We start from the raw sequence: 25934 nt of genomic DNA on the forward strand, positions 1-25934 counted from the left end.
CAGGACTGGGGTGTTGTGAAGTAGGAGGACACAGACACGGAGCATGGAAAAGCAGATGCACCAGTGGAGACAGGGAATGGGGGAGAGGGGATGGGCGGACAATAGAAAAGAAAGGGTGAGTGAGGGGCCGAAAGATTTAAATGCAGGGAAGGGTATTGAACAAGGTACTTGCTGTGTGCTGGAATTACCAAGAGCTGTTAAACCCACAAACAGGAAATAATAAAACAATGAAGAGGTGCAGAAAAGAAGGCGGCTCAGAGGGTTACGGAAAGTAGCACAGAGCCTGGGCACCCAAACCATGCCCGTCAGAGTCCAGGAAGGCTACCTAGAAGAGGTGACATCTGAGGAAAGAATGAGGAAGAGTCTGGCAGGGGGAGAGAAAAATATGAGTGTGATGAGACAGACAACATGCAGATGCAGGGGTTGGGACAGGTCTTGGAGGACCCTGTTTGGACCTCATCCCGAAGGCAGCTGGGAACTCTGGTGGGTTTCAAGGAGACAGGTGTGTGTGTGTGTGCGCGTGCATGTTTGATCAGGGATGCCTGAGCTGATGGGTGGAGAGTGGAGTGATTAGCACAAGGCAGGAGGCAGGAGAGGAAGGGAAGGACTGAGGGACAGTGTGAGCTGCAGGGCTTGACAACTGAGTACCCGAGGGCAGGTGGTGTGTGGGTGTGTGTCCAGGCATGAACAAGGCAGGCAGGGAGGACTGGAAGAACTCCTCCCTCCTATAGGGCTTCACAGCTTTGATGAGCTCCCTCCCCCGGTCCTGCTACAGTGCAGCCCCCACCCATGGTCTGGGATGTGCGCTCACATCTGCGGGTCTTTCCAGGAAGACTGCAAGCTTCTTGCAGGCAAGGACCAAGCCCTCCTAATTCCGCACAGTGGCATCCAACACAGGGTCTGGGGAAAAGCTAGGCAAACAAACACAGGAGGCAGATCAGAGCCTGACGTCGACATGCCGCCCTAGGGCATGCTGGGACTTGAGCCAAGAGGTTATTAAGGCTGAAGCTACAGGTGCCCATGGCAGCCCAGTTGGATTGGCAAGCAGTTATCCAGCATCTCCTATGTGTCAACTATGCTTGTGATTAAGAAAAGAGAGAGCCAGAACCCATGGTCACAGCCCCATCAAAAGAGACAGGACAAATATGTTTAATTATGATAGTTATACTACATTGTGAATCAGGCAGCTGTGGAGATACTGTCAGGAGAGCTACATAGAGGTGGTGCCATTTGAGCTGGGATTTGAAAGATGAACAGGAGTTCGGCATGCAGAGAAAGAGGGGCAAAGGCATGCAAGGCTGAGGAGAGAGCACGGTTTACAGCACTGAGACATGAAAGAGTCTAAAGGAGCCCAGAGCTTCTCCTGCAAATGCTTGTGTATTCCACAATTTTTACTGAGTCCACTCTGGTTTCACCTACAGCTCAGTGGGTGGTCCAGTAGAGATCAGACTTAAACTAACAGCATCCCACCTCCAGTAAGAGCTGGGGGCTGGTGGTAGTGTCTTTCTGGCCCAGGGCATTCTCCAAGCTGAAGGAATGCTATAAGGGGCAGTTCGCAGACAGTGGGGGAGGAGTCCATGGATGAATGCCCACTGAATGACTCCTGGCAGGCAATCCTGGCCACATCCCAGACGTCTCTGGGGACGTGGGCCCCCTTGGCCCCAGCAGTGACCTTGAGAACAAACAATATAAAGCCATTTTTTTTCTTTCTCCAATCTTAATTTTTTTTTTCTTAACATATATATTTTATTGAAGCATAGTTGACTTGCAATCTTTCAGGCACACAGCAAGGTGATTCAGTTATACACATGTAAAAGTGAAAGTCGTTCAGTCATGTCTGACTCTTGGCGACCCCATGGACTGTACAGTCCCTGGAATTCTCCAGGCTAGAATACTGGAGTGAGTAGCCTTTCCCTTCTCCAGGGGATCTTCCCAACCCAGGGAACGAACCCAGGTCTCTGGCATTGCAGGCGAATTCTTTACCAACTGAGTTATCAGGAAAGTCCATATACACATATAATATTTTTCAGATTATTTTCTTTTTCTTTTTATAGATTATTTTCCATTATAGGTTATTATAAGATATTTACCACAGTTCCCTGTGCTATACAGTAAACCTTTGTTGCTTGTTGCACACCTATTTTTTAAATTAGAAATCTAGCATTCTATTCATACTAAATCAAACAAATAGAATCAAAGGTCATACACTTTTTAGGCAAAAATTTTCTAAAATATATATATTATACATATTTATAGACATGTATACAAAAGCTTTTCTACTATATAAAGCCAATTTTTATGTTGACTTTTCTTCCTTCCCAATCTCACTAATTACCCCCATTCACTCTTCCACTCCTGCTTCCCGGGATCACCTTCCAGTTAAGCCACCTGCATCCAATTCCTTTCTCAGGCTCTGCTTTGGGGAGAATCCAAACTAAGATGGGCCACGTTGCAGGGAACCAGGAGGTGGGAGGTATTGTGATATAGACAGTCAGACCACAGAAAAAGCACACATTTCTGCGTATCTCTTAGGGGCCAAGTGCTTGACTTGCTGGGGGCTGCCAAGTTCTTTGAGGGGGCCATTGCTCTTTCAGACCTCTGTTCTGCTTGGGGAGAGTGACAGACAGAAGGGGCAAGCCAGCAGCATGTGAAGAATCAGAAACATTTTCCTTCTGCCTTGGGAGCCTGTCACGTGGGCTGTGGGCAGCAGATTGATGTTCCTAATTACATTTGGCTTAGGCTGATATTAAGTATCTGTCTCGTTCCCAGAGCCTGCAATGCTGGCGGATGGTGGGGAAGGTGCCAAGAGGCATGCTGGGTAGCTGAGAATGACAATCTGGGATTTTAAATATCCATGAGAGAGAAACATGGATGTCGTGGGGGGGCAGGGTGGCTCATGTTCTTGAGTTGCCCTTTAATAGTTTCCAAGGGCTACAGGGGCTTCAGAAAAGTTTTGAGGTCCATCCTCCTATCTTGAGGCTGATCTGCCTAAGACAGCCCAGACAGGGCATGTGACCCCTTCTGATGCTGGACAGCTTGCTAAAGGGAAATGCTTTCATGGATCCAATTTAAACTTCTTCTGTTGTAGGTCAAAGGTTTACTCTGCTTGATTTTGTTCTTGGTGGCATTAAATAGTCACTGAGCACCTATTGTGTGCCCGGGGCACACAGTAAGAGAAGACATGCCCTGGTTCTCTGAATGTTTGCGGGCTCACAGTTTGTATTAGCCAGAAACTCATGAAAACAAGACCAGACGCTGGGACTCAAATGCAACATGGGGACCCGTGGGGGATAGAGTTGTCAGGGGTTTGGCAAGGAGGTGGGACCGTGAGAGGCAGAGTCTAGATCAGTGCAGAAGAATGAGGAGGGCATTCTTGGCAGGGGAGCAATGTGGTCAAAAGCATGAGGGCCAACATGGGAAGACATCGAGGAAGAGTCTGTACAAATGAAATGCCTGAGGCTTGTGACATCATGTATCATGTCACATGTGTCATGACATCTCTTGGGTACAAGAGACTGAGTGAGGCATTTAAACTCCTTGTGGCTGAAAACAGGACTACTAACTGTCCAGCTACCTCCCAAGTGTGAAGCTCAAATAAGGCAGCAGGTAGGAGTAGCCCTGGAATTCACAGCTCCAAAGCACAATGCTGTGCTCAATTGTAAATGGCTTCTGTTCAGTGTCGGCTCTATCACTGTGGGATCTTGGGGAGGTCCCCGCCCCTCTTTGAGACTGTTCACTCATCAGCAAACCGAGAATGGTAATTCCTTCCTCATACTATTGCATTAGGGATCACGGGCGAAAATGTAAATAAAAGTAGCAGGATGATCCATAAAGAGCTCTACAGCTGCTGATTATTATTGCTGCTCTGAACAGCGGGCTCGTTGAAGGCAGGCATCCGATCTCCTCTCTGTTCTTCCAGCGCCTTCTACAGAGCAGGTGCGCATATCATTGTGGACAACGTCTCCTACTTGATTGAATTGTATAATCGCCGGGAGCAGAAAACCAACACTTCCGGGCTTAGGGGGAGGCTGTGATGCGTGGCAGATCCCTCCGCCTCCATCTCCGCTAGCCCCTCCCCTCCTGTTTCGGTAGTTGGGAATCTGCCGAAACCGGTTCTGCCCAGGTGCTTAGGAGGAGGACTCCTTTCAGAGACTTGTGGGACACCCTCCGGTGGTTGTACCTTGAGTCCCTGAAGCAGCTCTAGAGCATCGTGGGAGGGACCCAGGTCAGGACTAGTTCACCACAGAGGCCGCACCTGTGTTCCCCCAGGGTAGCGCTAAGCCCGAGGGTCGCCCGAGCACACCTGCGGCAGGGCTCGTCCTGTCTCTAGAACGCAGCTGTTATAACCCGGGCTTCGGTGCAGAGCTCAGAGCTCGCGGCGACGTGGAAAGAGCGGGCTCCCAGAGAAGCGCCAGCCCGGCTGCATGCCAGTTGTCTCAGTCACTTCCGATCCTGACCCTCAGTTTCCTCCTCTGTAAAACTGGCTACGAACGCCCCTGGGCCACCTTCTCGCTGCGGGAACGACACTGAAACGGGTGCTGGCGCCGCCTCATCCTGCGCCCCCCGGTGCCGGGGTCTGCGCGAGGCAGGGGTGCAGGCTGAGTCCCGGCGGGCGGCTGCCACGCCCCTCTCGGCCCACCGCTCGGCCCTCCCCGCCCGCCGGCCGACTCTGCGAACCTCCAGGGGGCGAGCCTGGCGGTCGTTTCGGCCCGCGCGGCGCCTCGGCCATCTAGAGTGTGACTTCGCCAAAGGCCCGGGGCCAACGGGGCACGGAGAGCCCGGGTCGCCGCCCACCCCCCACCCTAGCTGGCAGGTGCCAGGACCCAGGCTCGCCCGGCCGCCAGGCGGCCGCGGGCCTGAAGGGGTTAAGGCCGCGGGCCTGGGCGCCGGCCCCGGGCTTGGCGAGCCTCTGTGCCCCGCGGCCGCGACCGATCCCGGAGGCGCGGGGCACGGCGGCTGGCGGGAGGGCGTGCGTTTCCTCCTCCTTCCGCCTCCTCCTTTGTAGCGAGTTCCCGGCCCCTCTTCCTCCCCCCGCCCCCCAGCCCGGGCCCTCTCCCTCGCTCCCTTTCTTCCTGCCTCGCCTTCCTGCGGCGAAGGAGGCTCATCTATTATAAATGCACATTCGGGGCTGACATCAGCGACGAGCGGCGGGCGAGCGCTGACGAGCGGTCCCTGCGCGCTGCCCGCCCGGAGCGCGGCCCCCAGGCTCGGCGGAGCCTCCCGCGGGGCGCGGGGAGCGCGCGGAGCCGCTCCGGACCCCCTTCCTGCCGCCGTCCGGAGCCCCCGGGCGGACCCCGGCCGCCGCCCCCGCACGCCGCGCCCGCGGCCCCGCACCGCCCCGGAGTTTCTGCATGACTGTCACAAAGGTAGGCGCCCCTGGCCCGCCGCGTCCGGGACGCGCCGGCGCTGAAAGCTCCCCCCCACCCCCGGCCAGGGCTGCGGGGGGCGCGGGGATGTGGGCGTGAGGAGGGGGGGCTCTGTGTCCGGAAGGTGTGCCTCTCTTGCTCCCGCAGTCGCTCGAGTCCCTCGGCCCCCAGGACTGCGGAGGGAAGTGGGAGGATGCCGCTTTGGCAATAGCTGTCGTTTGGGCAGGATCCCTCTCGCAGGCTCAACCCCAGGACTGCATTTTTAACCCTTGTTTAGGATGCTGCATTTTTAACCCCAGGAGAACAGTGTCGGGCGGCTCAGTGGTGTGCCCCCCTCCTCGTTGGAGCGCACCGCCGGGAGTGTCGCTGGCACGGACCGGCGCTGGGCAGTGGGTGTGGGAATGGACTTGCCGCCCTGAGGAGGCCCGCAGAGGTGAAGGCCCACCCCACCTGTCGGGCTCTGCTGTTCATCCCAGGAACTCGGGCCTGACTCCAAAAGCAGTCTGTGGGCGCTGCTCAGTCCCGGGAGTTGCTGCCAGGGTTGGGAAAGATTTCTGGAGTGGCCAACTTGAAGATATGGGAAAGAGCTGTGGCCGGGTAAGGAGGGGCGGCGCTCTTTCTGGCAGCTCCCGTGTTGCGGGAGAGTTCTTGGACCTCATCTTAGGGGCCGAGGTTTACAGGAGACATTTTGGGCGCCTCGTTGCTGTGGGAAAGAAAGAGTTAAGTGGAGAGCTGACCTGGGAAAGTGGAAAGTGCCCAGGGTTTAGGAGACCTGCCATTCACCATTCACTCGGCAGCTCTGTCCCGACCCCCTGGGTGACCTTGGCTGGGCCCTCCTGCTTTGGCCCTGGAGTGTGAGCATAGGAAAGATAATATGAACGCTGGGGTTGGTGACCAGCAATTATTAAGAACCAGTAAGATCAAGGGTGTGAACCCACACTTTTCAGAGAGCTCAGTCAGGCTAAGGAGATCACAGCCTGGCCTTGGTCTTGGGTTTGGTAAGCCGTGTACCCAAGGCCAGACTCCATCAGCTGCCCACCTGGCTCTCATAATTAGAGAGCTGGAAGTCAAAGTGGGAAGGGCAGCTTGTTTGTGGTCAGAGCAGCAGACCAGATGGTGGGTCAGCTTGGAAGCAATGGGAGAAGTGGTTCTAGCTCCACCTGATGCCCCCCAAGATCTGCTATAAGACAGCATGTTCATTCAGGGTCTTTGGGTTCAATTCCAGAATTGGAACTTGGAAACATTGTGGGAAGATGAACTTGGGGGCTGATGGGGTACCTTAGCTCTGGCTGTGGCTGGTAGGGCTGCTGCGACCCACAGAGGGCAGGATGCTTTGTGTTTTGAAATGATACAAATGCTATTTAGCTGGGAAGGATTACTGTCACTAATGTTAATGTCAAAGAGGTAAGCAGGTTAGAGTAAAAGAGCAATGGATGGCCTTAGATGAGAGATAACAGATGAGAGATTTGTAATAATAGCAGAGATTTGATTCAGTGTCTCCCCCGTGTCTCTTTATATATGTGAGCTCAGGCAGCCTTCCCAGGAGACCTGCAAGGAAGGTGTATTCAGGCTCCCTTTAATGGGGGAAGAAACTGAGGCTCAGAGAGGTAGAGTAACTTGCCTGAGGTCACACAGTGAGTAAGTAGCTGAGTTGGGGTTTGCCCTCAGGCCTGTTTCAATCTCTAGCCTGTGATCTTTCCATTACCCTGCACCTTAGAGCCTGGATGATTCCAGTGTTAGAGGGCCACTACTTGGAGACCTGGGCCCTGGGGTGGGGAGTCCATGAATGTGAGTACCTGTCTTTTCAACCCACTGGCAGGTCCGGCCTCTTGGTATCCAGTGATTATTCACTAATGTGCCCCTTTCCCTCCACCATCCCCCATCAAATCCCTCTGTCTGGCTCTTCTAACAAATGTGGCATCAGTTTAAGCTGGCTCAGAGGATTAAATAAAATCCCCACCTTAACCCTATCTTCTCTTCCCTTGCTAGCCCTTCACAGACAGCTGGTTTTCCAGTGGGGAGAGCGGGAGGAGCCCGAGGCCTGCAGGGGAGGGGCCTGGTGGGGGGTGGGGCAGGCCTGAAAGCCTGTTGGTAAAGCCTCCTCTCAGTTTGAGAAGGAACCAGAGTGCTCTGGGAGTCTGAAGGCCTGCCCTCTAGTCCTAAATAAGCCACTAACAGGCTGTGTGACCTTGGACCAGTCACTTCCATCTCTAGGCCTCTGTTTTCCCATCTGTGAAATGCAGAATTGGTTCCACCTTCTGCTGGGCTTTGGGACAGCTTCAGCTCTGGCAAGAAGTCAGCTCTGATGGAGACCAGGAGGCTCTTTGTTCTTTCTGAAGTTGGTCTGGTTACAAGACAGATATGAAGAAGAACCCTAAAGGGAGTCTGGGAGGTGGGATCACACTTACAAGCTGGGGGTGGCAGACGGGAGGGAATGGATTAGAGGGTGAGACCCTAGCTCCTGATGCCTTTACACAAAGAATCACCACTTTGGGCAAGCCCCAGCTTCCTCGGACCGTTGTTTGGAGCTCTTGTGTCAGATCCCTGGAGGGCAGATCCTCAAGGCCAGGGTTCGGTGTGGACTGTAGGAGATGATAGGAAAGTAGAGACAAAGAAACATGATGGCCAGTTGCCAGATCTTCAGTAGCACATCCTTAGGGGGAGAGGCCTCGGTTTGCCATTTGCTACCCTCCCTCTGATACCTACCCCATTCCCCCTTCTCTGTGGGGTACAAGCAGGTGGGGTTGCATATAAAGCCTGAGGATTTTCCAGAAGGGCTCCTGCTCTAACACACTAGAGACATGGAGCCATGTAGATTTTGGACTGTGACCGTCTCGCCAGATGACATTTTTTTTCCTGGGTATGATGTTTTAAACTATATTTTATGATGTGTATTTTAGTAAGCTGTCTTAGTTTCTTTATGTACTAAGGAGAAGAAAGGGAGAGAAAAGAAGAGAAAGCAGAGGGAAGGACCAGATGCAGTTTCCCCGCCTGCAGATGTCCACAGGAGGTCAAGGCCCAGCCTCCTCCTGGTTGTGGTCCAGTATCCTTCCACAGGGCAGGTCAGGGGTGACAGTGAAGGCAGCCCTCCTAGGAACAAGACAGTTTCATTCCAGATGATTTTATCCTTTGAGTCCTTGTGCCTGGTTTTTAGCATTTTTCTGTCCCTATTCCATTTCAGTCATATACCTGACATAGCATAAAGCAGTCCTTCTCGCCTTCTAAATATCTTGTTTCTAGACTGCCCTCAGCTGGAAAAACAGAACAAAATATATTAGAATTGTGTGTAGAGTTTGAGTCAGTGGGCTATAAGAAAAGTCTTGAAGCTCTATGTTGGCCCCTACAACCTCCTCCTCATTGCTCAGAGGTCCTTTGGAATGCTTTCCTGGCTTTAATGTGTGATGTAACCAGACTTGGGACTTCTGGGTAAGGAAGGTGGTGGCTTCTAGTGGCTAGGTGGCCTTGTTAAGTTAGGTGCCACTGAACTTAGCGCTTTCCAGGTTCCCTAGGCTGGCTCAGGGAGCCAGTGGTCCACAAACAAAATGCCCTGAGCAGCGGGAATGCCTCCCGTCCCTCAGAAAGACTTAGGGGAAGGAATGTGGGCAAAGAGGACCCCGGATGCCAGTGCTGAGCGGTAGATTCCAAGTCCACGAGCAGGATTGTCAGCTGCACTCTGGCCCCCAGACCTGCAAGTCCTCCTTCCCTCTCCTGTCCCACCCTCGCAGAGCTCAACTCACAGGTTGGAGCCCCTGGCTTCTGCTGGGAAAGATTGAAGGCCGAAGGAGAAGGGGGTGACAGAGGATGAGATGGTTGAATGGCATCACCAACTCAGCGGAAATGAGTTTGAGCAAGCTCCAGGAGATAGTGAAGGACAGGGAAGCCTGGTGCGCTGCAGTCCATGGGGTCGCAAAGAGTCGGAAACGACTTAGCAACTGAACAACCAGCAACATATCTCTAGGCCCCTGTAGAGAGCCTGACAGGAGAACAGAATATACGAGCAGTTACGTCATTGCGTTCTCTCCCTTGACAACTGAGGGAACTGAGGCCCGCGGAGCACAACTGTGGTTTCCTTAAAGTCACTCAGCAAGTGACACTGGAGGGCAGAGACTCGGGTTCTCCTGACTGCTGGTCAGTGCTCTTTCTGCCCAGCTGCCTAGTGAGGGGGACTTCAGGCCGCCCTAGTGGGGGCGGGTGTTTTACCCCCACCGCATTGCCCCAGCCTGGGCTGCTAGTGTCTGGGTTTCCTTCTGCAGGACAGCCTCTGCCTTTTTTGGGTCCAGGTGAAGGGAGCACAGGGTCAGGATGGGGAAGAGTGGATTACAAGCCCTTCCGCTTCAACTCACTGACCCGCATCCAGTCCATGTAGGATGCTGGAGCTCCAACATCCCACTTCCCAGCACCTTTTTCCTGTCTGACTCTTACCGCAAGAAGAGATGCGAGAACCTCAATTAAAAGGCCAAGAGGTACCGGTGTAACTGAAAGTGGGATCTGGCTGCTCACTGCTTAATAGCCGTTAAAGAGGCCAGGTTGGTGGAAAGGAAAGTTTGCTTTATTTTGGATGCTAGCAACTGGTGGGGTGAGGGTGGGTGGATAGGGTGAATGCCTGTCCAAAGGCTGACTTCCCCCATCCCCAGCACCCAGTGGGGTAGAGCGTTTATAGGTTGAAGGAGGGGGCTGCAAATAGAACAGCACAGTCAGCTCTGATAGTCATCTTGAAGTTAGTCATTGGTGGTCTGACCAGCGTCATCCTGATTGTTTTAAGTACAGTGAGTCTTCAGTTCCAGGGTCAGTTTGTTCCCATTTCCTTGAGGCCGGTTTTTGGAATTGTGGCAACTTATGTCCTGGCTGCAGTGTGGTCCTCATGTAATTAACTTCTCCACCTGGTGGGAGTTTTCTGTATCCATAAGATGATTCACAGGCTATGGCTCAGAATATTATCGATAGCTCCTGAGAAGGAACTACAGGTCCTTGACTATGCTTAATATCTAAATTATTGTTATTTGGTCTCCTTTGGCTGTTTTCCTTTGTTTCTGCATATTCTCACTTCGCTGGTTAAACTTATTCATTGAAGTTTTCCCACAGACAAAAGGCAGGCAGAGGACGTGAGGGGCAAGGACCATTGGGTCCTGCCCCATTTCACCAGCATAGACCCAGCTCCCAGACTCTTGGGGTGGGGTAGGGTGGGGATTCTGCCTTCTGTACACCTCACACTCTCACTATACTGCCTCCTTCCTTGCAATTCTTTTTGCAGATCACTGGCATCCTCATGCAGAAGGAATCTAGGTAACATTTACTCATTCGCCCAGCCCTCTGAGCTCCTGCTCTGGGCCAAGCCCTGTTAGGCACTGTGCTCAGAGAGTATATAGCTGCAGCCCCTGCTGTCCAGGATCTTTGAAGAAATGGGTGTGTAAGGAGGTGTCATAGAGACCTGGGTTAGGAGCCTCAAGGTCCAGGGGACACAAGCTGGGCTTGACTGCACGCCCTTAGTGCTCGCTTAGTAAATGCAGGCTCTTCCCTTCCTTGCCGTCTCTCCCTCTCTCTCCAGAAAAGCTCTGCTGAGTTACTCTCTTCCTGAGTGTGTCCAGAGGCCCTGTGTTCTCATGGCTGAGGGTGTTGCCGCCTTGGCACCCATGGAAGCACCCAGAGGCATCAGGGCAGGGTTGTGAGGCCCCCCAGGGCCCCCAGAATCACCCGTCAGCCAGCCAGTCCTGTGGAGTCAGCACCGACACGGGCTCGTTGGTTTGCGTGTGTGGACGCTGGCCGGACCAGCGGCCTGGCAGCGTCAGGCCCTGGCAGCCCAGCCATGGAGTGAGTTTTTCCACTTCTCTCCCAGGTTGGCCAGCCTGGAGCAGACATGGCCTCAGCCGCCGCTGGCTGCTGGCACCGGGAAGGCCCAGATTCTGATTTGGATGTGCCGGCCACAGGCTTTGTCTGGTGTCCAGGAGATGAGGGAATGTGCAGATTCCCTCTGTGCCCAACCCCCTCTCCTTCCCTCTCCTGCTCAGCTCTTTCAGTTCCCTTCCTTTCCCTGCCCGTGGACCCCACAGGCCCTGGCCGAGCTGCCTGCAGTCTGGGAAGCTCAGAGCAGCTGGCAGGGAGCAGGCCTGGCCAGGGAAGGACAGATGCAAATCTAGTGGTTTCCACATGAAAAGACGCTGTTTAGAATGAGCCTCTCCTTTGTGGGCCTGGAGTGTGGGACCAGCTGCAAAGGAGACGCAAGTAGGGTGGCGGGTGGGGGGGGGTGGGGAGGAGCTGTCACCACTCTTCCCCTCTCCTTCCTCCCTGCCCCCCTGCAGAGGCCCCTGGAGGGACTTGGTAATTGGTTTCTGGCTGGCACCCTCCTTCCAATTAATTAACACAGTGATGGGAGGTGCCCAGGTTTCCTCAGAGCTGTCCTGTTTACAGAATACAAGCATGGGTTAGTGCTGCGCATTGCTTTGCCCATCCTATGGTGGGAGGCTTCCCCCTATTTATAGAGAATAAACAGAGTCTATGAGAAGAGAGACCACACCCTAAGTCACAGAGCTTATGTGGGTCAGAGCCCGGATGCACACCTGGATCTTCTGACTCTGAGCTAGAACCTTCTCGATTCAATCACATAATAGTCTGGAACATGTGAAGACACAATCACCATCATGACAAGAATACCACTTATTAAGCAGGCTTTGGGCAGGCATGATCGCACTGACTCTGTACACCATGAGATTGAGTCTATTATTGGATGATCCCATTTTTCAGATGAGGAGACTGAGGCTCAATGAGAATAAGTGAATTGTTCAAGATTGCAGGTTTAGTGGGTGGGGGAGCAGGGATCTGTACCTGGGCTGTCTCACTCCAGAGCACACATTCTTGTAACTTGCAGGCCTCTCCTACTGGGGCTCCATCATATTCTGCACCTTCTACCCCCAAAGCATAGGGCTCCCATCTGTGTGTCTGTGGCCCTGCCGTGAAGGTGTGCTTGCCTTGAGGGTGATGCTTGTGGGTGTGTCAAACTTCCCTGTGGCCTTTGCTGGAGCTGGGAACCATGTGCTTGATTGGGGGAAGGCTGCTGGGAAAGAAGGACATCTTGATGGTGATCACATGTGGTGACTGGCATTAGATAGGGCTGCTTATTGGTAGGGCAGCCAGCCCAGTGGCGAAACAGAGACAGAGCCTTCTCCATCTCTTTGAAGCTAGCTTTGCATAGGGAAAACAGATCTGTGATTCAGGCCTGCAGCCCTTACCAGAAGCAGCCTTCTCTTGAGATGGCTTTTGATGCCCAGGGGGTACCTAAGAGTGCCAGCTTTAGAGTCAGCCAGATGGCACTGTTTTATTTACTTGCTGTGTGTTCTTGGGCAAGTTGCCTAACCTCTCTGAACATCTGCTTCCCCATCCATTAATTGGGATTGATAATAGTAGTACTTAAAAGGATTATTACAAAGATTAAAAGAGCTGATCTGTGTGAAGCATTTACCACATGCCTGGCAGTTGTTGTCAGCTATTAACGTCAGGCAGACAGAAAATTAAACAAATGCTGACAATGAGTGTCCTGGGGTGTTATGAAATGAGCAGGGAGCTCTGGGAATAGTAACAGTGGGCCTGACCTAGTCAGGGGGCTCAGGAGGGGCTGTTAGCTGAATCATGTAGGCTGAGTAGGAGGTGGCAGGTGACATACGTGGGGAGCAGGGGAGAGATAACCAGCAGAGGGAACAGCATGCGCAGATGCCTGGAGTCAGAAACAGCTCTCCAGGGTCGCTTCCTGCATGCCAGGCATGGGTGAGGGCTCAGCCCAGCTCATTTAATCATCAGAGAGACTTAATGGTAGAGATCACTGTCATTATTTCCACTTTACAGATGAGGCAACAGGCAGAGAGAGGCTAAATAAGCTGCAAAAAGTCACCCATTGAGGCGGAATAGATACTCAGGCTTCCTAACCTTGATGCTCTCCTTCTTCCTCCCTGTGGCTTGAACATTGCCTTATCCCACTTCTTTTTCTTTTCTTTTTTTTTCCCCCACTTCTTTTTCTTTTGTTCCTTCACCACATGGCTTGCAGGGGACCAGGGAGCGACCTCGTGCCCCTTGCATGGGAAGCGCAGAGCCCTAATCATTGGACTGCCAGGGAAGTCCCTCCCTGGGCAACTTCTTAAACTGACCTGAGGGCTGTGGAAGTGCCACGTGCAATTGCCCAGCCCTCTGCTGCTATCCCAGGACCTCCCCAGGCTGCCTGTGGGAGGGTAGTGCCCCTCCTGGCTGGCCGGCAGCTCTGGAGAGGGGTCATTTATTTTTTCAAAAGGAAACTTTTGCTCTGGCAGAAAAATTTCCACCTTACATTTTTACTGGGCCTGATTATGACCACTTTTGTTCTTTAAATCTTTCTAATTATCTGGGTTGGGCATTCGTCTTTAAAGTAAATCTGTAGGGACAGATCCAGAATTTTTAATGTTCAAAGTCTATTGAGTGTCTGCATTTTGGTTTCTGCCCTGCCCGAGCTCGGAGAAGGTGACATTCGCCACAGGCTTAAATTTGCCCCCGAGTGAGACAGATGGTGACAGGGTGGGAGACTCGGGCTGCCCAGAGATGGGAACATGGGGAGGTTGCCTCTGGGTGGTGCTCATGCTAATCCCTGGGAAGAAGCCCGCATGCTCAGGGTTTAACTCCCAAGCCATCTGAGGTCATCTGGTCCAGGCCTCTGCCTCCATGATCTTCACACTCTCTAGGAATATGAGAATGACTACTAATCTTAATAAATATGAATTTATTATTAGGCTGTTGCTAGCCTTTCACCAGTTGGTAAGTCCCTGCTTTCAAGGAACTGACAGTGAACAACAGAACAACAGAAGTAGCTAACCCTCTAGGGTGCTTAGTTTATACCAGGCACATGAAAAGTGTTTCATATGTGTTTACTCATTTAATCTTCCTGATTACCTCTGAGCTCTGTGCTATTATCATTTCCATTTCTATAGTAGCAGAAACAGGCCCACAGAGGGCAGGGAGGTAATTTACGAGGGTCCCAAAGCTGGGGAAGGGTTGAGCCTGCCTCCTAGACTTCTGTTTTGCCCCTCAATCAGGCTGGAATGACCCCAAAACATGGGGCCAGAGCAGGGGTCCTGAAGGCAGAAGACCCAGGCCTTGCCCTTGCCTCCTTTCCTTACTGTGTGACCTTGGACCAGTCCCTCAACATCTCTGAGCCTCTGTTTTCTCATCTTTGAAAATGTAATTAGGACTCAGCCTTACTAGGATGCTGGAATGTGTAAGTGAGGCTCTCATAGGTGTCATGTATGGGTTTGTTTATTGTCATTCTGATCCAATCTCTCTTCTGTCCCCTTCATTACCAGCATTTCGTGGCCTTCAGAGTTTGGCAGTCCCTTCCAATAGATAATCCACTTCTCCCCTGCTGTCCTGGCTTCAGATTTCATTCAAAGACTTCCCTGCTGGTCCAGTGGCTAAGACTGTGTGCTCCCAGTTCAGGAGGCTTGGGTTCAACCCCTGGTCAGGAAACTAGATCCCACATGCTGCAACCAAAGGTCCCGCATGCCGCAATGAAGATGGAAGATCACACATGCCGCAACTAAGACCTAGCTCAGCCAAATAGATAAATAAAAATAAATAAATATAGTTTAAAAAGAATTGATTCATACTCTGCTGGTGTTCAAGAGCCAAGTTCATTTCTTCCAAACAGCCTCTGTTTTCACTTCATCAGGCTAGTTGGGTACAGATAAAAAATTGTTTTTCTCTCTTCCTGTTCTGTCTTTTTTGGCTGTTTTGATATGCTCGGGACAAATAATCTGGCTGTAAAAATTGGGTGTCCTGCTTTCATTTGAAAAGTCAGCCAAATAGCATCTGTACCTTGATCTGTATCATCCTGGCTTCCCGCAGGTCTGAGCTCTCTGTGGAAGGCAGGGGAGGATGGGCTCCAGAACACAGTCCTGCCTGGGTCTGTAGGCAGAGAGTCGTCCCATCCCCAGTAGCATGTGACCTTGGCCTTGGCTCTAGGCACATCCTTATTTCCTTGTGGCTCAGGTTGCTTTTCTTTTGGGTTTAGGGAAAGGAGTATGTTCTAGTAACATGAAGCATTTACACCAGACAGTTTAAGCACCTTAAGTGTGATTTCAGAACTAACAGCTTTATGATCTGGCAGAGTTTCTAAGACATGGAACAGCTAAAAAGAAAAGTGTTGGTGGGTGGGAACAAAAGGATTTAATTCCTGGGGTTTTTTTCCTTTAACTTAAGGAAGATAATACTGTTGCTGCCTGCCCTGCTGACTTTCAGGTGAAAGATCAGTTTGCAGGAATGCTTGGGGAAATTTGGGATTCTGAGAAATTTGGAATTCTGGGAAAGGGGATTTCTGTATATCTGAAGGGCCATCTGATAACTTTTTATTATCACAGATCTGTCCTCTAAAGCCAGGGGTCTACCTTCCTGCCTTAGTCACTATTATATCAGAGGACAAACTAAAATTGTTGTGCATTGAGTTTCTTTCAGGACCTGAGCTGTCCTGTTAAACTGGCCTTTTCAGGGTCTCCAAGTGCAAGTCGCTCAGTCGTGTCCGACTTGTAGCAACCCCATGAAATGTAGCCTGCCAGGCATCTCTGTCCATGGGATTTCCCAGGCAAGAATACTAGACTGGGTTGCCATTTCCTTCTCCAGGGGATCTTCCTGGCCCAGGGATTGAACCCGGGCTTCCTACATTGCAGGCAGATTCTTTTCCATCTGAGCTACCAGGGTCTACAACCATGTTCATTTCTCTGTCCTAGGAGCTCCTGTAGCACCCAGTCTCCACTACACCAGACACAAATAAAAGCTTAATGTGCTATGTTGTTTGCTGATTGTTTTAGGGAGATGAACCTTGACTCATTAATTGTGAGCTTGCTGAAACCAGGGATTACACTTGATTCTTTTTAGTACCTTTCACAGTGCTCATGCAAGGGCTATCTATGCACATTAGAAAAGGTGTGATATAGATTTTGGGGTACCTGGTGTAAAGGTACAAGATGGGCAGAATTTGAAACAATCCTAGACAGTTCCCTGGTTGTTGCTGCTGGACTAAATCTTTACTCCTATAGATCCACGCACTGCTAGAGCTGGAAGGAAATCGAAAGAGATGTCATGGACTCCTCCATTACAGAGGAGAAAATTGAGGCCCCAGAAGGTTTTCCCAAAGGGGCACAAGTGACTGAGCCAGAATTAGGACTCCCTCCAATTAGTTGCAGGCTCAGGTTGGATGAGCTTCAGTTCAGTGGGTTTTTCTAGGCTTCTACTAGAAATCAGGCCAAGGACTGATTGAAAAGTGGGCATGGGGGAAAATTCCAGAAAGGAGACTTTGCGAGCTTAGCCTAGCTGGCAAGGGGCACCTGAATGGAAAAGCTTGGCTTCCCAAGTAACCAACCAGGAGTGGCTGGCCCTAGGGCCTACTCATGGCCGTGGCAGAAGGAGCGACTTCTGAGGCTCTTGCTGCTGGGCTGTGGGGCTGTAATTACCCAGATCTGGTGGCCCATGTGTCCTTCGTGCCAGGCTGCCACCTTTGGCTGCACAGCGGCCCGAGAACCCCACTCTCCCTCCTGGAAGCCGGCCCTCCTGGCACACAGGGCTGCAGGCAATCTTTCTCTCCTTTGTTTCTCTGAAACCATTAGAAGGGCCTCTGGGTTGGGAGTCTGGGTTGCTAAGAGCTTTCCTCTGGCCAGACCTTATCACTGGCTTGAGAAGTCTCCAGACAAAGTTTTCCCTGGAACTCTCACTTGGAGGGAGGGAGAGAAGGAGGAAGGGAGAGTGGGTGGAGGGAAGGAGAAGGGGGGCTCAGGAACCACAAACAAAGCTGCCCCTCTGCAGGCCCCAGAGGGCCAGAGTACTGGGGCTGGCCGAGGGAGCTGTGAGCTCTGTGGGCCTTTGCTATAGAAAAGCAGCAGGAGTGATGCCGCTCTGCTGAGCCTACCACTCATGCCGGCCAGTGCCCATCCTTTACCTTCCATGCCTGCCCCTATCTCCTCCTATCCCCACCTTACAGGAGGGGAAGTTGAGCCTCAGAGAGGGTGGCACTCATGCTGGTGCACACAGCGGGGAAGCTGGGATCTGAACATAACGTCTGATTACAGAGCCCCGTGGACACACAGAAGCTGATCGTGCTGTGTGGTTGCTTTTTAAAGAAGACCCTCCCAATCACCATGCCCAGAAACCTCTGTAGAACTCAGTGCCTCTGGGCCTTTGAGATGTTATTAAAATAGAACTTCCCCTGGGAAGGGTAATGCTTTAGCTTGCTGATAGCAAGACCCTAAGTAATAAGGCTCAGGAGAGGACTTCCCTGGTGGTCCAGTAGTTAAAAGAGTTCGCCTGCCAATGCCAGGGACACGGGTTTGATCCCTGGTCTGGGAAGATTGCACATGCCGTCGGGAAACTAAGTCTGTGCGCCGCAGCTACTGAGCCTGTGCTCCAGAGCCCGGGCTCTGCAACAAGAGAAGCCACTGCGATGAGAAGCCGGGGCACCGCAATGAAGAGTGGCCCCCACTCACTGCAAGAGAGAAAGCCCTTGTGCGGCAACAGAGACCCAGCAGGGCCAAAGGTAAATAAACACATTTTAAAGAAAGACTCGAGTGGTTCCTGAGGGGGAAGGCAAGGCGGGGGAGAGCTGATTACCATGAACCAGTTTTGCCCAGGGAACAGGAGTGGAGAGAATGACCAGCTTTATTCTGTGCACCTCTCCACCCTGGCTTTCCTGCTCCCTTGACCACTGACCACACTCCCCACCCGTCACCCTTAATGCAGGTAAAATGAGGCCTTGGATTCATTCAGGAAGCCTTTGCTGAACACCTGTGTACTGGGGCCAAATGCCAGCACCTGAGCACACAGGAGTAAACTCGGACTGCCCCCTCCGGAGGTCAGTCTCTTGGAGGAGATGGTGGCTCAGCAGGACACGTGGCTGCAGAGATAAGGGGACAGAGGCTGGTGTGTGGGGAGCGGAGATGTGTGCACACACCTCTGAAGCCACGGGGATGGGGAGGGGGCCAAGGAAGGCTGCTGGAGGGAGAGAGCTCATCTCAGTCATCAAGGATGAGTTAAGCAGAGGCAGGTAAAGAGGAGGGGAAGGCATTCCAGATGTGAACAAAGGCTTGGAGAGAGCTGCGGGTTTGGCTCATTCCAAGAGAGACGAGAGTTGGATGCTGCTGGGTGGGAAAGGGTAGGATGAGAGTTGGATGCTGCTGGGTGGGAAGGGTAGGACGAGAGGTGGATGCTGCTGGGTGGGAAAGGGTAGGACGGCGGGTGATAAACAGACTGGGAGGCGGGGAGGAGCCAGGGGAGCAGAGCTGCCCAGCCAAGGAGGGTGAGCTTCACCCTGATGGTGCTAGGAGCCCCAGAGGGTTTTAAGCCGGGGAGTGACATGGTTCGACTTGCACTTCCGATGGTCCCACCCAACTCACGTTGCCCCGGAGACATTGCAGCGGTTGGAGATTCACAAAGCTCACATGTCAGGAGGTAGGAGTGAAAGTTCCAGGCCCCCAGCCCAGAGTTCCTGCTGGCATCTCCCTGTATCCGTGCCCCTCTCTTCCCCAGGGAGATGCCCCTGGCTGGGACCACTGAAGGGTACTGGCCTTTCCCATCCGCCTAGGGCTGCTGGAGAGGCTGGATCTGAGCTTGAGAAGATAGGGTAAGGGTGGTGGAGCAGAGGGGCCCAAGGCCTCTTTCTAGGAAGATGTGCTTTTGGCCTGGTGAACAGACCTCTGAAATGCGATTTTGGAGCCCCCTGCTTAATTAAGCCCCAGCTCTGACACTGTATGACCTTGGGTCGAGCCCCTCTGGTTGGGACTCAGTTTTCCCAAACTAGCTTAGGGGAGTGTCACCTGGTGCAAATCCAGGTGCAAGAGTGAGCCTACCGGTGAGCTTATGCCCAGAACTAGGCCCTGTGGCTGCTCAGCCTGCCTTCCCCAGCTTTTCCAGACCCTGCAGCCAGAGTCTCCTCCCGAGCTGTGTTCTCCAGCACACACATACATGCACACACACCCCACTCCAGGCTGCCAGGGGTTGTGGCATGTCTATGAAATTCAGAGGTTGAGGACCAGAGTTGGAGTCTCAGCTCTGCCACCAGCTTGCACTGTGCCTCTGAGCAAGTCGCTCAGCCTATCTGAGCCTTTGTGCCTGCCCCCTCTCATTTGGTATGAATATCAGTCCTCCACGAGTCAGCCTCTTCCTTGTCTCTTTAGTACACCCTCCCCGTGCTGCTTCTGCCAGATAGCCCTTCTTTTTTTTTTTTTTTTTTTGGCCACAGTACATTGCATATAGGATTTTAGTTCCCTGACCACAGACTGAACCTGTGCTGCTGGCATTGGAAGCGCAGAGTCTTAACCACTGTACCACCAGGAAAGTCCAAGAGAGTCCTTCTTTGATGAAAATTCTGTCTAGTTTTGAGTTTTGAGCTGGTTGGGGATGAGGGGTAGAATTAACTGGGATAGGGCACAAGAGAACCTTCTGAAATGGTGGTTAGGTGAATGTGTAAAAAATTTTCAAGCTGAACGCTTCAGATTTTCGTACTATAGGCATGTTGGATATATTTAAATATGTGAATGTTAAAATATTAATGCTTGGTTTTATTATATAAAATATTCTATTTATTAATAATAAAGCATTAATATTTAATACATTTACTTTTTAATGGAAAAAATATCCTTTCTCAGCTTTCTGGTTCAAGCTCCATCTCTCTCCATCCATTCATTTATTCACTCACTCTACAAATATTTGCTTGGGCCCCAGGCAGCCCAGGCTTGCAGAGGTGGAGGACACACAGATGCATGTACTGTCTTGGGAGCCCAGAGGTGCAGAACCTTCAGTGACTCCTTGTTGTCATTAGCAGTGATTCTCCCTGCTGGCTGCAGATCACCTGGGGAGGTTTATATGCTTTTCCTCAGGGTCAGTATCAACAGGTGTGTGACCTGTGCAATGCCTGATTTAATGTTCCGCTGATCCTGTCTTGAAACTCTTTATAATTTTTCATCAAGAGGACCAAATTATGTAGTTGGTCTTGCCTACTCCCCCACCCCCAGAACAACAGAATCAGATTCTCTGGGAGCTAGGGTCTGGGCATCAAGATTTCTTCAGAGCAGAGTGTCCTGCTGGAGGAGACCTATCCAGATTCAGCTCTCACCCTCAGACCCCTGGGTGAAACAGAAGCTAGAGCCTGGCTCTATAGACACTTGTAACTGAATTGACATGATAAGCCCTCACACGTGAGCGTGTCACAGGAGCAGTCCCCGGGGAGGCAGTGTGGGCAGCGAACCAGGAAGGAGCTCCGGGGAGGGGCGGGATCACTGTGGCGTGGGCTGATCCAGAAGTGCTTCACGGAGGAGGTGGCCCGTGCACCACCCTGAGAAGGGCAAGAGAAGACAATGAGAAGAGAAGGCATGGACACAACAGCGTTTAGGAAAGGGAAGGACTCCTGGGGGAAAGGAAGAGCCAGGTTAACTGGAGTGCGGAGTGTGACTTGGGTAGGGAGAGGTGGTCGGGAGGCTGGGATGGGGCGAAACCGGGAAGCACAGGAAATGACAGCCCGAGAAGTCAGAATCATGTCAGCACTGGGGAGCCGCTGAATGTTCCGGGCCCAAGAATAGTGTACTCCATGAGCATTTGAATCAATAAACAAAAGGACCGTTTGGGGAAGTCTTAAGGGGAAACTGGCCTGCTAAGTTGCCGAGGTCTCCAGCCTGACTGCGGTTCACCTGTTCTGAGAGGCTTTGCATCCGCTTCCCCGTAGGTGGTGCCTGTCTGTGTGGAACCCCATGTCCCCTGTGATGTGGTCTTGGGCAGCAGTGATTGAAGGGTCCCCCAAAACAACAGATTCTGAGCAAAGGAATGGCAGACAGTGAGGGGAGGGGCGTTTCTGGTAAAAACTGGGCTCTGCTCTCCAGCTCCCATCAGGTTCCCTGACCCAGGTGAAGAGCCCCTGTAAGAAGGTCGCTGTCCCCACCATCTTGTCTTTCCCATGGCCTGGTGGACACTGTAATCCCTGGGGACTGTTTGACGTCCTGCCTGGGATGGAGGAGCCCCCATTTATGAGTGGCCGGCAGGTCAAACACAGATCTGTGTGTTTCTTAAGTCTCCTGAAATATTTATGGAGAAAAATGAGAAAGGGTCTCTGTTTATTTAATGCATCCTCCAGGGAAGAAGTCACAGGGAATAGGCTGCTTCCCGAGTCTGAGAGTCAGTGAGCAGAGATGGAATTTCTCTGGGTTTGAAGCCAGACTGTGTACTTGCAGAGGAAAGTGGGGTAGGACTTCTGGAGGTGATGAAGCCTTCTCCATTTCCTGCCTCCAGCCCAGTAAAGCCCTTCAGCACTTGCTTTCCTGGTGACTCCAAGTAACGGCTGAAATCTCAGCCTAGTTTTTATTCTGGGCTTTGCCTCAACATGCTGTGTGACCTCATGCAAGTTGCTTGACCTCTCTGGGGGTATCAATCCTATTTGGCCCTTGATCGTGTTTGGAGAGTCAAATGAGCTGTGGAGTGGGCTTGCTCTGAAGCAGCGGAGAGGTAGAAAGGGGTGTAGGGAGCGCTGTGCTCTGCAAAAGTCCCAGCTATCCAGTGTTCCAGGCCAGAGAACTGGCCAGGAGCAGGACTGAGTGCCGTTGGCGGCCTCAGCTGTGGCCCATGGGGTCAGGCTGGCGGGAGGGCTCTAGGACCCAGGCCCATCCTACGGCCCCTCCCCCCTTCCTCCTTCAGCTCAGCCCTGCTGTCCCACGTCCCTGAGAATGCTGGCAGGATTTCCTCCCAGGAAAGGGACGGGGGTGTCCGGTTTACATCCCCTGGGAGTTGCAGGCAGCAATTCCCCCTGACAGTGGGACCAGCCTTGTCTTCAGATGTGGAAGTCTGTGGCTGCGTGCCCGAGCCTCGTGGCTGGCCTCAGATTATCTGCTGTCCACACTCAGGGAACCTGGATTCCTGCCCTTAGTTTGGCCCCTGAGGCTGGGCTTCTGTTCTCAGCTCTGGGGCTGGCTTGTTGTTCTGTCTCCCATGGTGGACCTTGTAAAGAGATAGTAGTTAGTAACAGTTCTTATCATTAGAACAATCTGAATCTTAATGCAAATGACCATCCACTCAGCACCTGCTCATAACAGGCACTGTGTGGGCTGGGGATGCGCAGAAGGGACCCATCTCCCCAGCCTTGAAGGAAGTTGACTTCTGCCTGAGAGGCAGACACAGACACTGAAGGAGTGTTTGGGGCGGTGCTGAAAGCAGGTCCTGAAAGCCACAGAGCCCTGGGAGACTGGACTTCCGAGGGGAGGTGGTGTTTTGAGTCTGACTTTGAAGGTTGAGTAAGATTTGGGAAAGGGTGGAGGAGGGGAAGCACAGCGTGAGTTAAAAACAAGACAAGGTCACTCCTGAGATGTTCGAGAGCTTCCAGGTTGTCCAGGGAGGCTGGAGTGTGGATGGTCAGGAGCTGGGAAGGTGGGGAGGGGAGGCCAAGCTGGAAGCCGTGGTGAGTTGGGCGTGAGTTGTACATGGGAAAGAGACGTGATCAAGTCCTTAGATTCCACAACAGTAAACATCCATTAAGCAGGTACTGTGCCAGCCACTGTTCTAGATGGTGGGACACATCCACATAGGTGAACAAAACAGAAAAAAATCCCTGCCCTCAGGGTCTGGCCCTGGAGGTGGGGACACGGGACAGAACACAAATACGTAAATATTAAGATGTCAGGTGGTGGTAAATGCTATGAGGAAAAATGCAGTGGGGTCCAGGGGCAGAGCGATGGGAGGGGCTGCTTTAGACAGAGCCGCTCTGAAACGGTGACATGGGGGCCCAGAGTGGAAGGAGAGGAGGAGGCATGTGGAATCTGGGAAGATCTTTCTGGCTGAGAGAACAGAGAGTTCCTAGGCTCTGAGGGCCTTCCCTGCTGGCTCAGATGGTAAAGAATCTGTCTGCAATGCGGGAGATCTGGGTTCGATCCTTGGATTGGGAAGATTCCCTGGAGAAGGGCATGCAGCCCACTTCTGTATTCTTGCCTGGAGAATCCCTGTGGACAGAGGAGCCTGGCGGGCTACAGTCCATGAGGTCTCAAAGAGTTGGACACGACTGAGTGACTAAGCACCTCAAAGGCTCTGAGGAGGGGCTATCCTCCACTCAAGGCGTAGCTGTGAGGCTTTTGTCTGGAGGCGTGTGAGGCGGGAGGTCAGAAAGGAGGGCGAAGCTGGGCCTGGGTCCCCCCGAGTCCTCCTGCCTCCCTCAGGCTGGACGGGCTTCCTGCTCACTGTTGTTTGTTGACTGACTGAATGACCACTCGGGGGAGGACGGGCAGGAGAGGGAAAGGCTGATGGCAGTGGTGAGGGTCTGAGCCGGGGCAGAGACAGTGGGGACAGGAAGAGGAATCTCCAGGCCTTGGGGGCTAGTTATGAGAAGAGGAAGACAGCCAGGGTATTCCTAAAGTGCCCCTAGAGAAGTGCTGGATCACAAATCTGTGGGCATCACCATGGTGGGCTTCTCACACCCCTTCCCTGGGTCACCTGAGCCAGCTTAGCCTTGATCTGGGGCTTGTGAAGTGAAACCAGAGCTTCCCGTCGCTCCCGACCTCTCGAGGGTGCTCCAAACTGGGCCTCCCTCCCGAGGGGCCAGCAGGACTTGGAGAAAGTGCTCAGGGGCCACCCCTGCCAGCCTCACCTCGCCTCCAGCCTCATTAGTATTTTGAGCAGAAGCATATTTATTTTTTCCTGCAGGGAATTGGTGTCCAGCTCACTTCAAATTGAGTAAAACCAAAGAGCAATTAAGAGGCCCTACCTTCCCGGGTCAAGGAGAAACAACTGAGGGACGCGGTACTGATGCTTTGCTGGCTGCTGGGCACGTCTGTTCTGGGCTGGCCCAGGTTTGAGTGGCAAGGGAGATGCTGTAGGACTGGCGTTCACCAGTAACAGAATACTAAGAAGAGATGCTTGCTTAGTGCCAGCCATGATCCAGGGACTGTGCTGTTTTACGTGCATATTATATCATCCTTTCAACAGGCCGTGAGGCACAGGGATGGGGGGGGGCGGTGCTACTGTTATGTCCATTTTGTGGATGAGGATACTGAAGCTCAGAGGGGTTAAGTAATATGCCCAAGATCACACACTTGTAAACTGAGACAGCGCCAAGATTCTGTCCCATCCTTCATGCAGTCCAGAGCCCATGCCTCTGCCTGGCTCTTTAGTCCCTCAGAAGCATTGCATTTTACCAATAGCTTCTCCCTGAATTGTTTCCGTCCCATTTAAAGAAAAGGACCAAACAAAAAGCCCTTTCGTTGCTATGGAACACAGAGGCCTCTCCAGAGTCACTGAGGTGACCCAGGCCAGAGTGGGGCTCTGACTCTGTCCCTGCCCCTCCCCCGGGGGCCCAGTGGCTTCTGTGGGCTCAGGGGCAGCAGACCCTTGGGGGGCCATTGTGATGGTCCAAGCAAGAGGCCTGAGCCGGCCAAGTGGACAGTGAGGGCTGGAGGGGAGACAGGACTGGAGGTGAGGTTCTGGAGGTTGTTAAGTCCCTGGAGACGCCTGAGAGGTGGAAGTCAGTGGGGGAGCAGGGCTGCCTGAGAAACCCAGGAGGAGGCTGCTCTGGTCAGCAGTTCTGTGTCCCAGGTCCAGCCCCCGTCAACCAGACCATCTCGCTTGTTCCCCAGACTTGGCTCGGACAGCGTTTTCGGATTTAGAAAATCAGATCTCTCAGAGGCTGAAGCTCAGTGCCTTGGGCTTTGTGGGCAGCCCTGGGAGAAGAAGGGTGACAGCCACCCGGAATTGGGGAACTGAGCTGGGATCCTGGCCAGAGAGATTGGAAGCGAGTTGGAGGAGAGAGACAGAGAACCAACAGGACGCTTTGCCATCTCTGCTTCTCTGTCATACAGGGTTAGTGATTTTTGCTAATAGCAACCTCCTGGGGAAAAAAATGGATCCAAAGGTGGTAATCCAGGAGAGTTGTATCCCTGCCTTCTAAAAAGCCTGAACCTTTAAGAATCCCGGGGAGCTTGGTACCCTAGAGGGAAAGTCCCTGGTAAACATTCCTCCCCGGAGCCGGCCACGCCCAGGTTGCCCCTCTCTGCAGCTGTCTTCTTTCCCCAAATCCTTCCTCCCTACTTCTGATCCTACAGCAAACTGTAACTCTCCCCCTCCCTTCCCCTGTCTCTGCTGGGCACCAAGGGGCGGTCTGTGTTTAGAACACTGAGGGATTTGTGCAGGAGACTTGTCAGAAAAGAGTTTTGGTTCAGACCAAAACTTCTGATGGCCTGGATGGGTGATGCTGCTAGAGGAAAACTGATAGAGATGAAACCTGGGCTGCCTCGCTGGGAGCCTGTCTTGGGTTCAGGCCCAAAGAGGGCCTGGGGCTTCCCTGGATTAGGGGAGCGTGGAGTGGGGTCCTATCAACCTGGGTAGCAGTCTTCTTTAGCTTCCCCCTGCCCTGACCCTGCCCTCCAGCCATGCTGGTCTACTAGCTGCCCCAAACTCAACTTGTGCTTTTCTGCTCTGTCTCTACTCAAAAGATCTCTTGATCCCTGCTTTCAAGGCCCAGCCAAAATGTCACCTACTCCAGGAAGCCTCCTCTGATCTCTCCTCACTCCAGACACCATCCTTCTCATGTCACTGCTGTGTTGAAATGGT

The 25934-nt window shown here is 52.6% G+C and overlaps 1 protein-coding gene across 3 annotated transcripts in view; it reads left to right on the top strand.

Moving 5' to 3' along the window:
• Window positions 1-5092: 5092 nt before the first annotated feature.
• CORO2B (coronin 2B) overlaps window positions 5093-25934 on the top strand; it is a 147938-nt gene continuing 127096 nt past the window's right edge. For 2 of the 3 annotated variants that reach the window (XM_020880520.2, XM_070468708.1), the window contains exon 1: window positions 5093-5366. In XM_020880520.2, coding sequence (XP_020736179.1) covers window positions 5352-5366 — 15 coding nt within the window. In that variant the 5' untranslated portion in view covers window positions 5093-5351. Of the gene's footprint in view, window positions 5367-5842; window positions 5964-25934 lie in introns of those variants that run through there. The other variant, XM_020880519.2, reaches the window with a different exon arrangement.

This window comes from Odocoileus virginianus, chromosome 6, assembly GCF_023699985.2.
Source record: "Odocoileus virginianus isolate 20LAN1187 ecotype Illinois chromosome 6, Ovbor_1.2, whole genome shotgun sequence".
Classification (NCBI taxonomy): domain Eukaryota; kingdom Metazoa; phylum Chordata; class Mammalia; order Artiodactyla; family Cervidae; genus Odocoileus; species Odocoileus virginianus.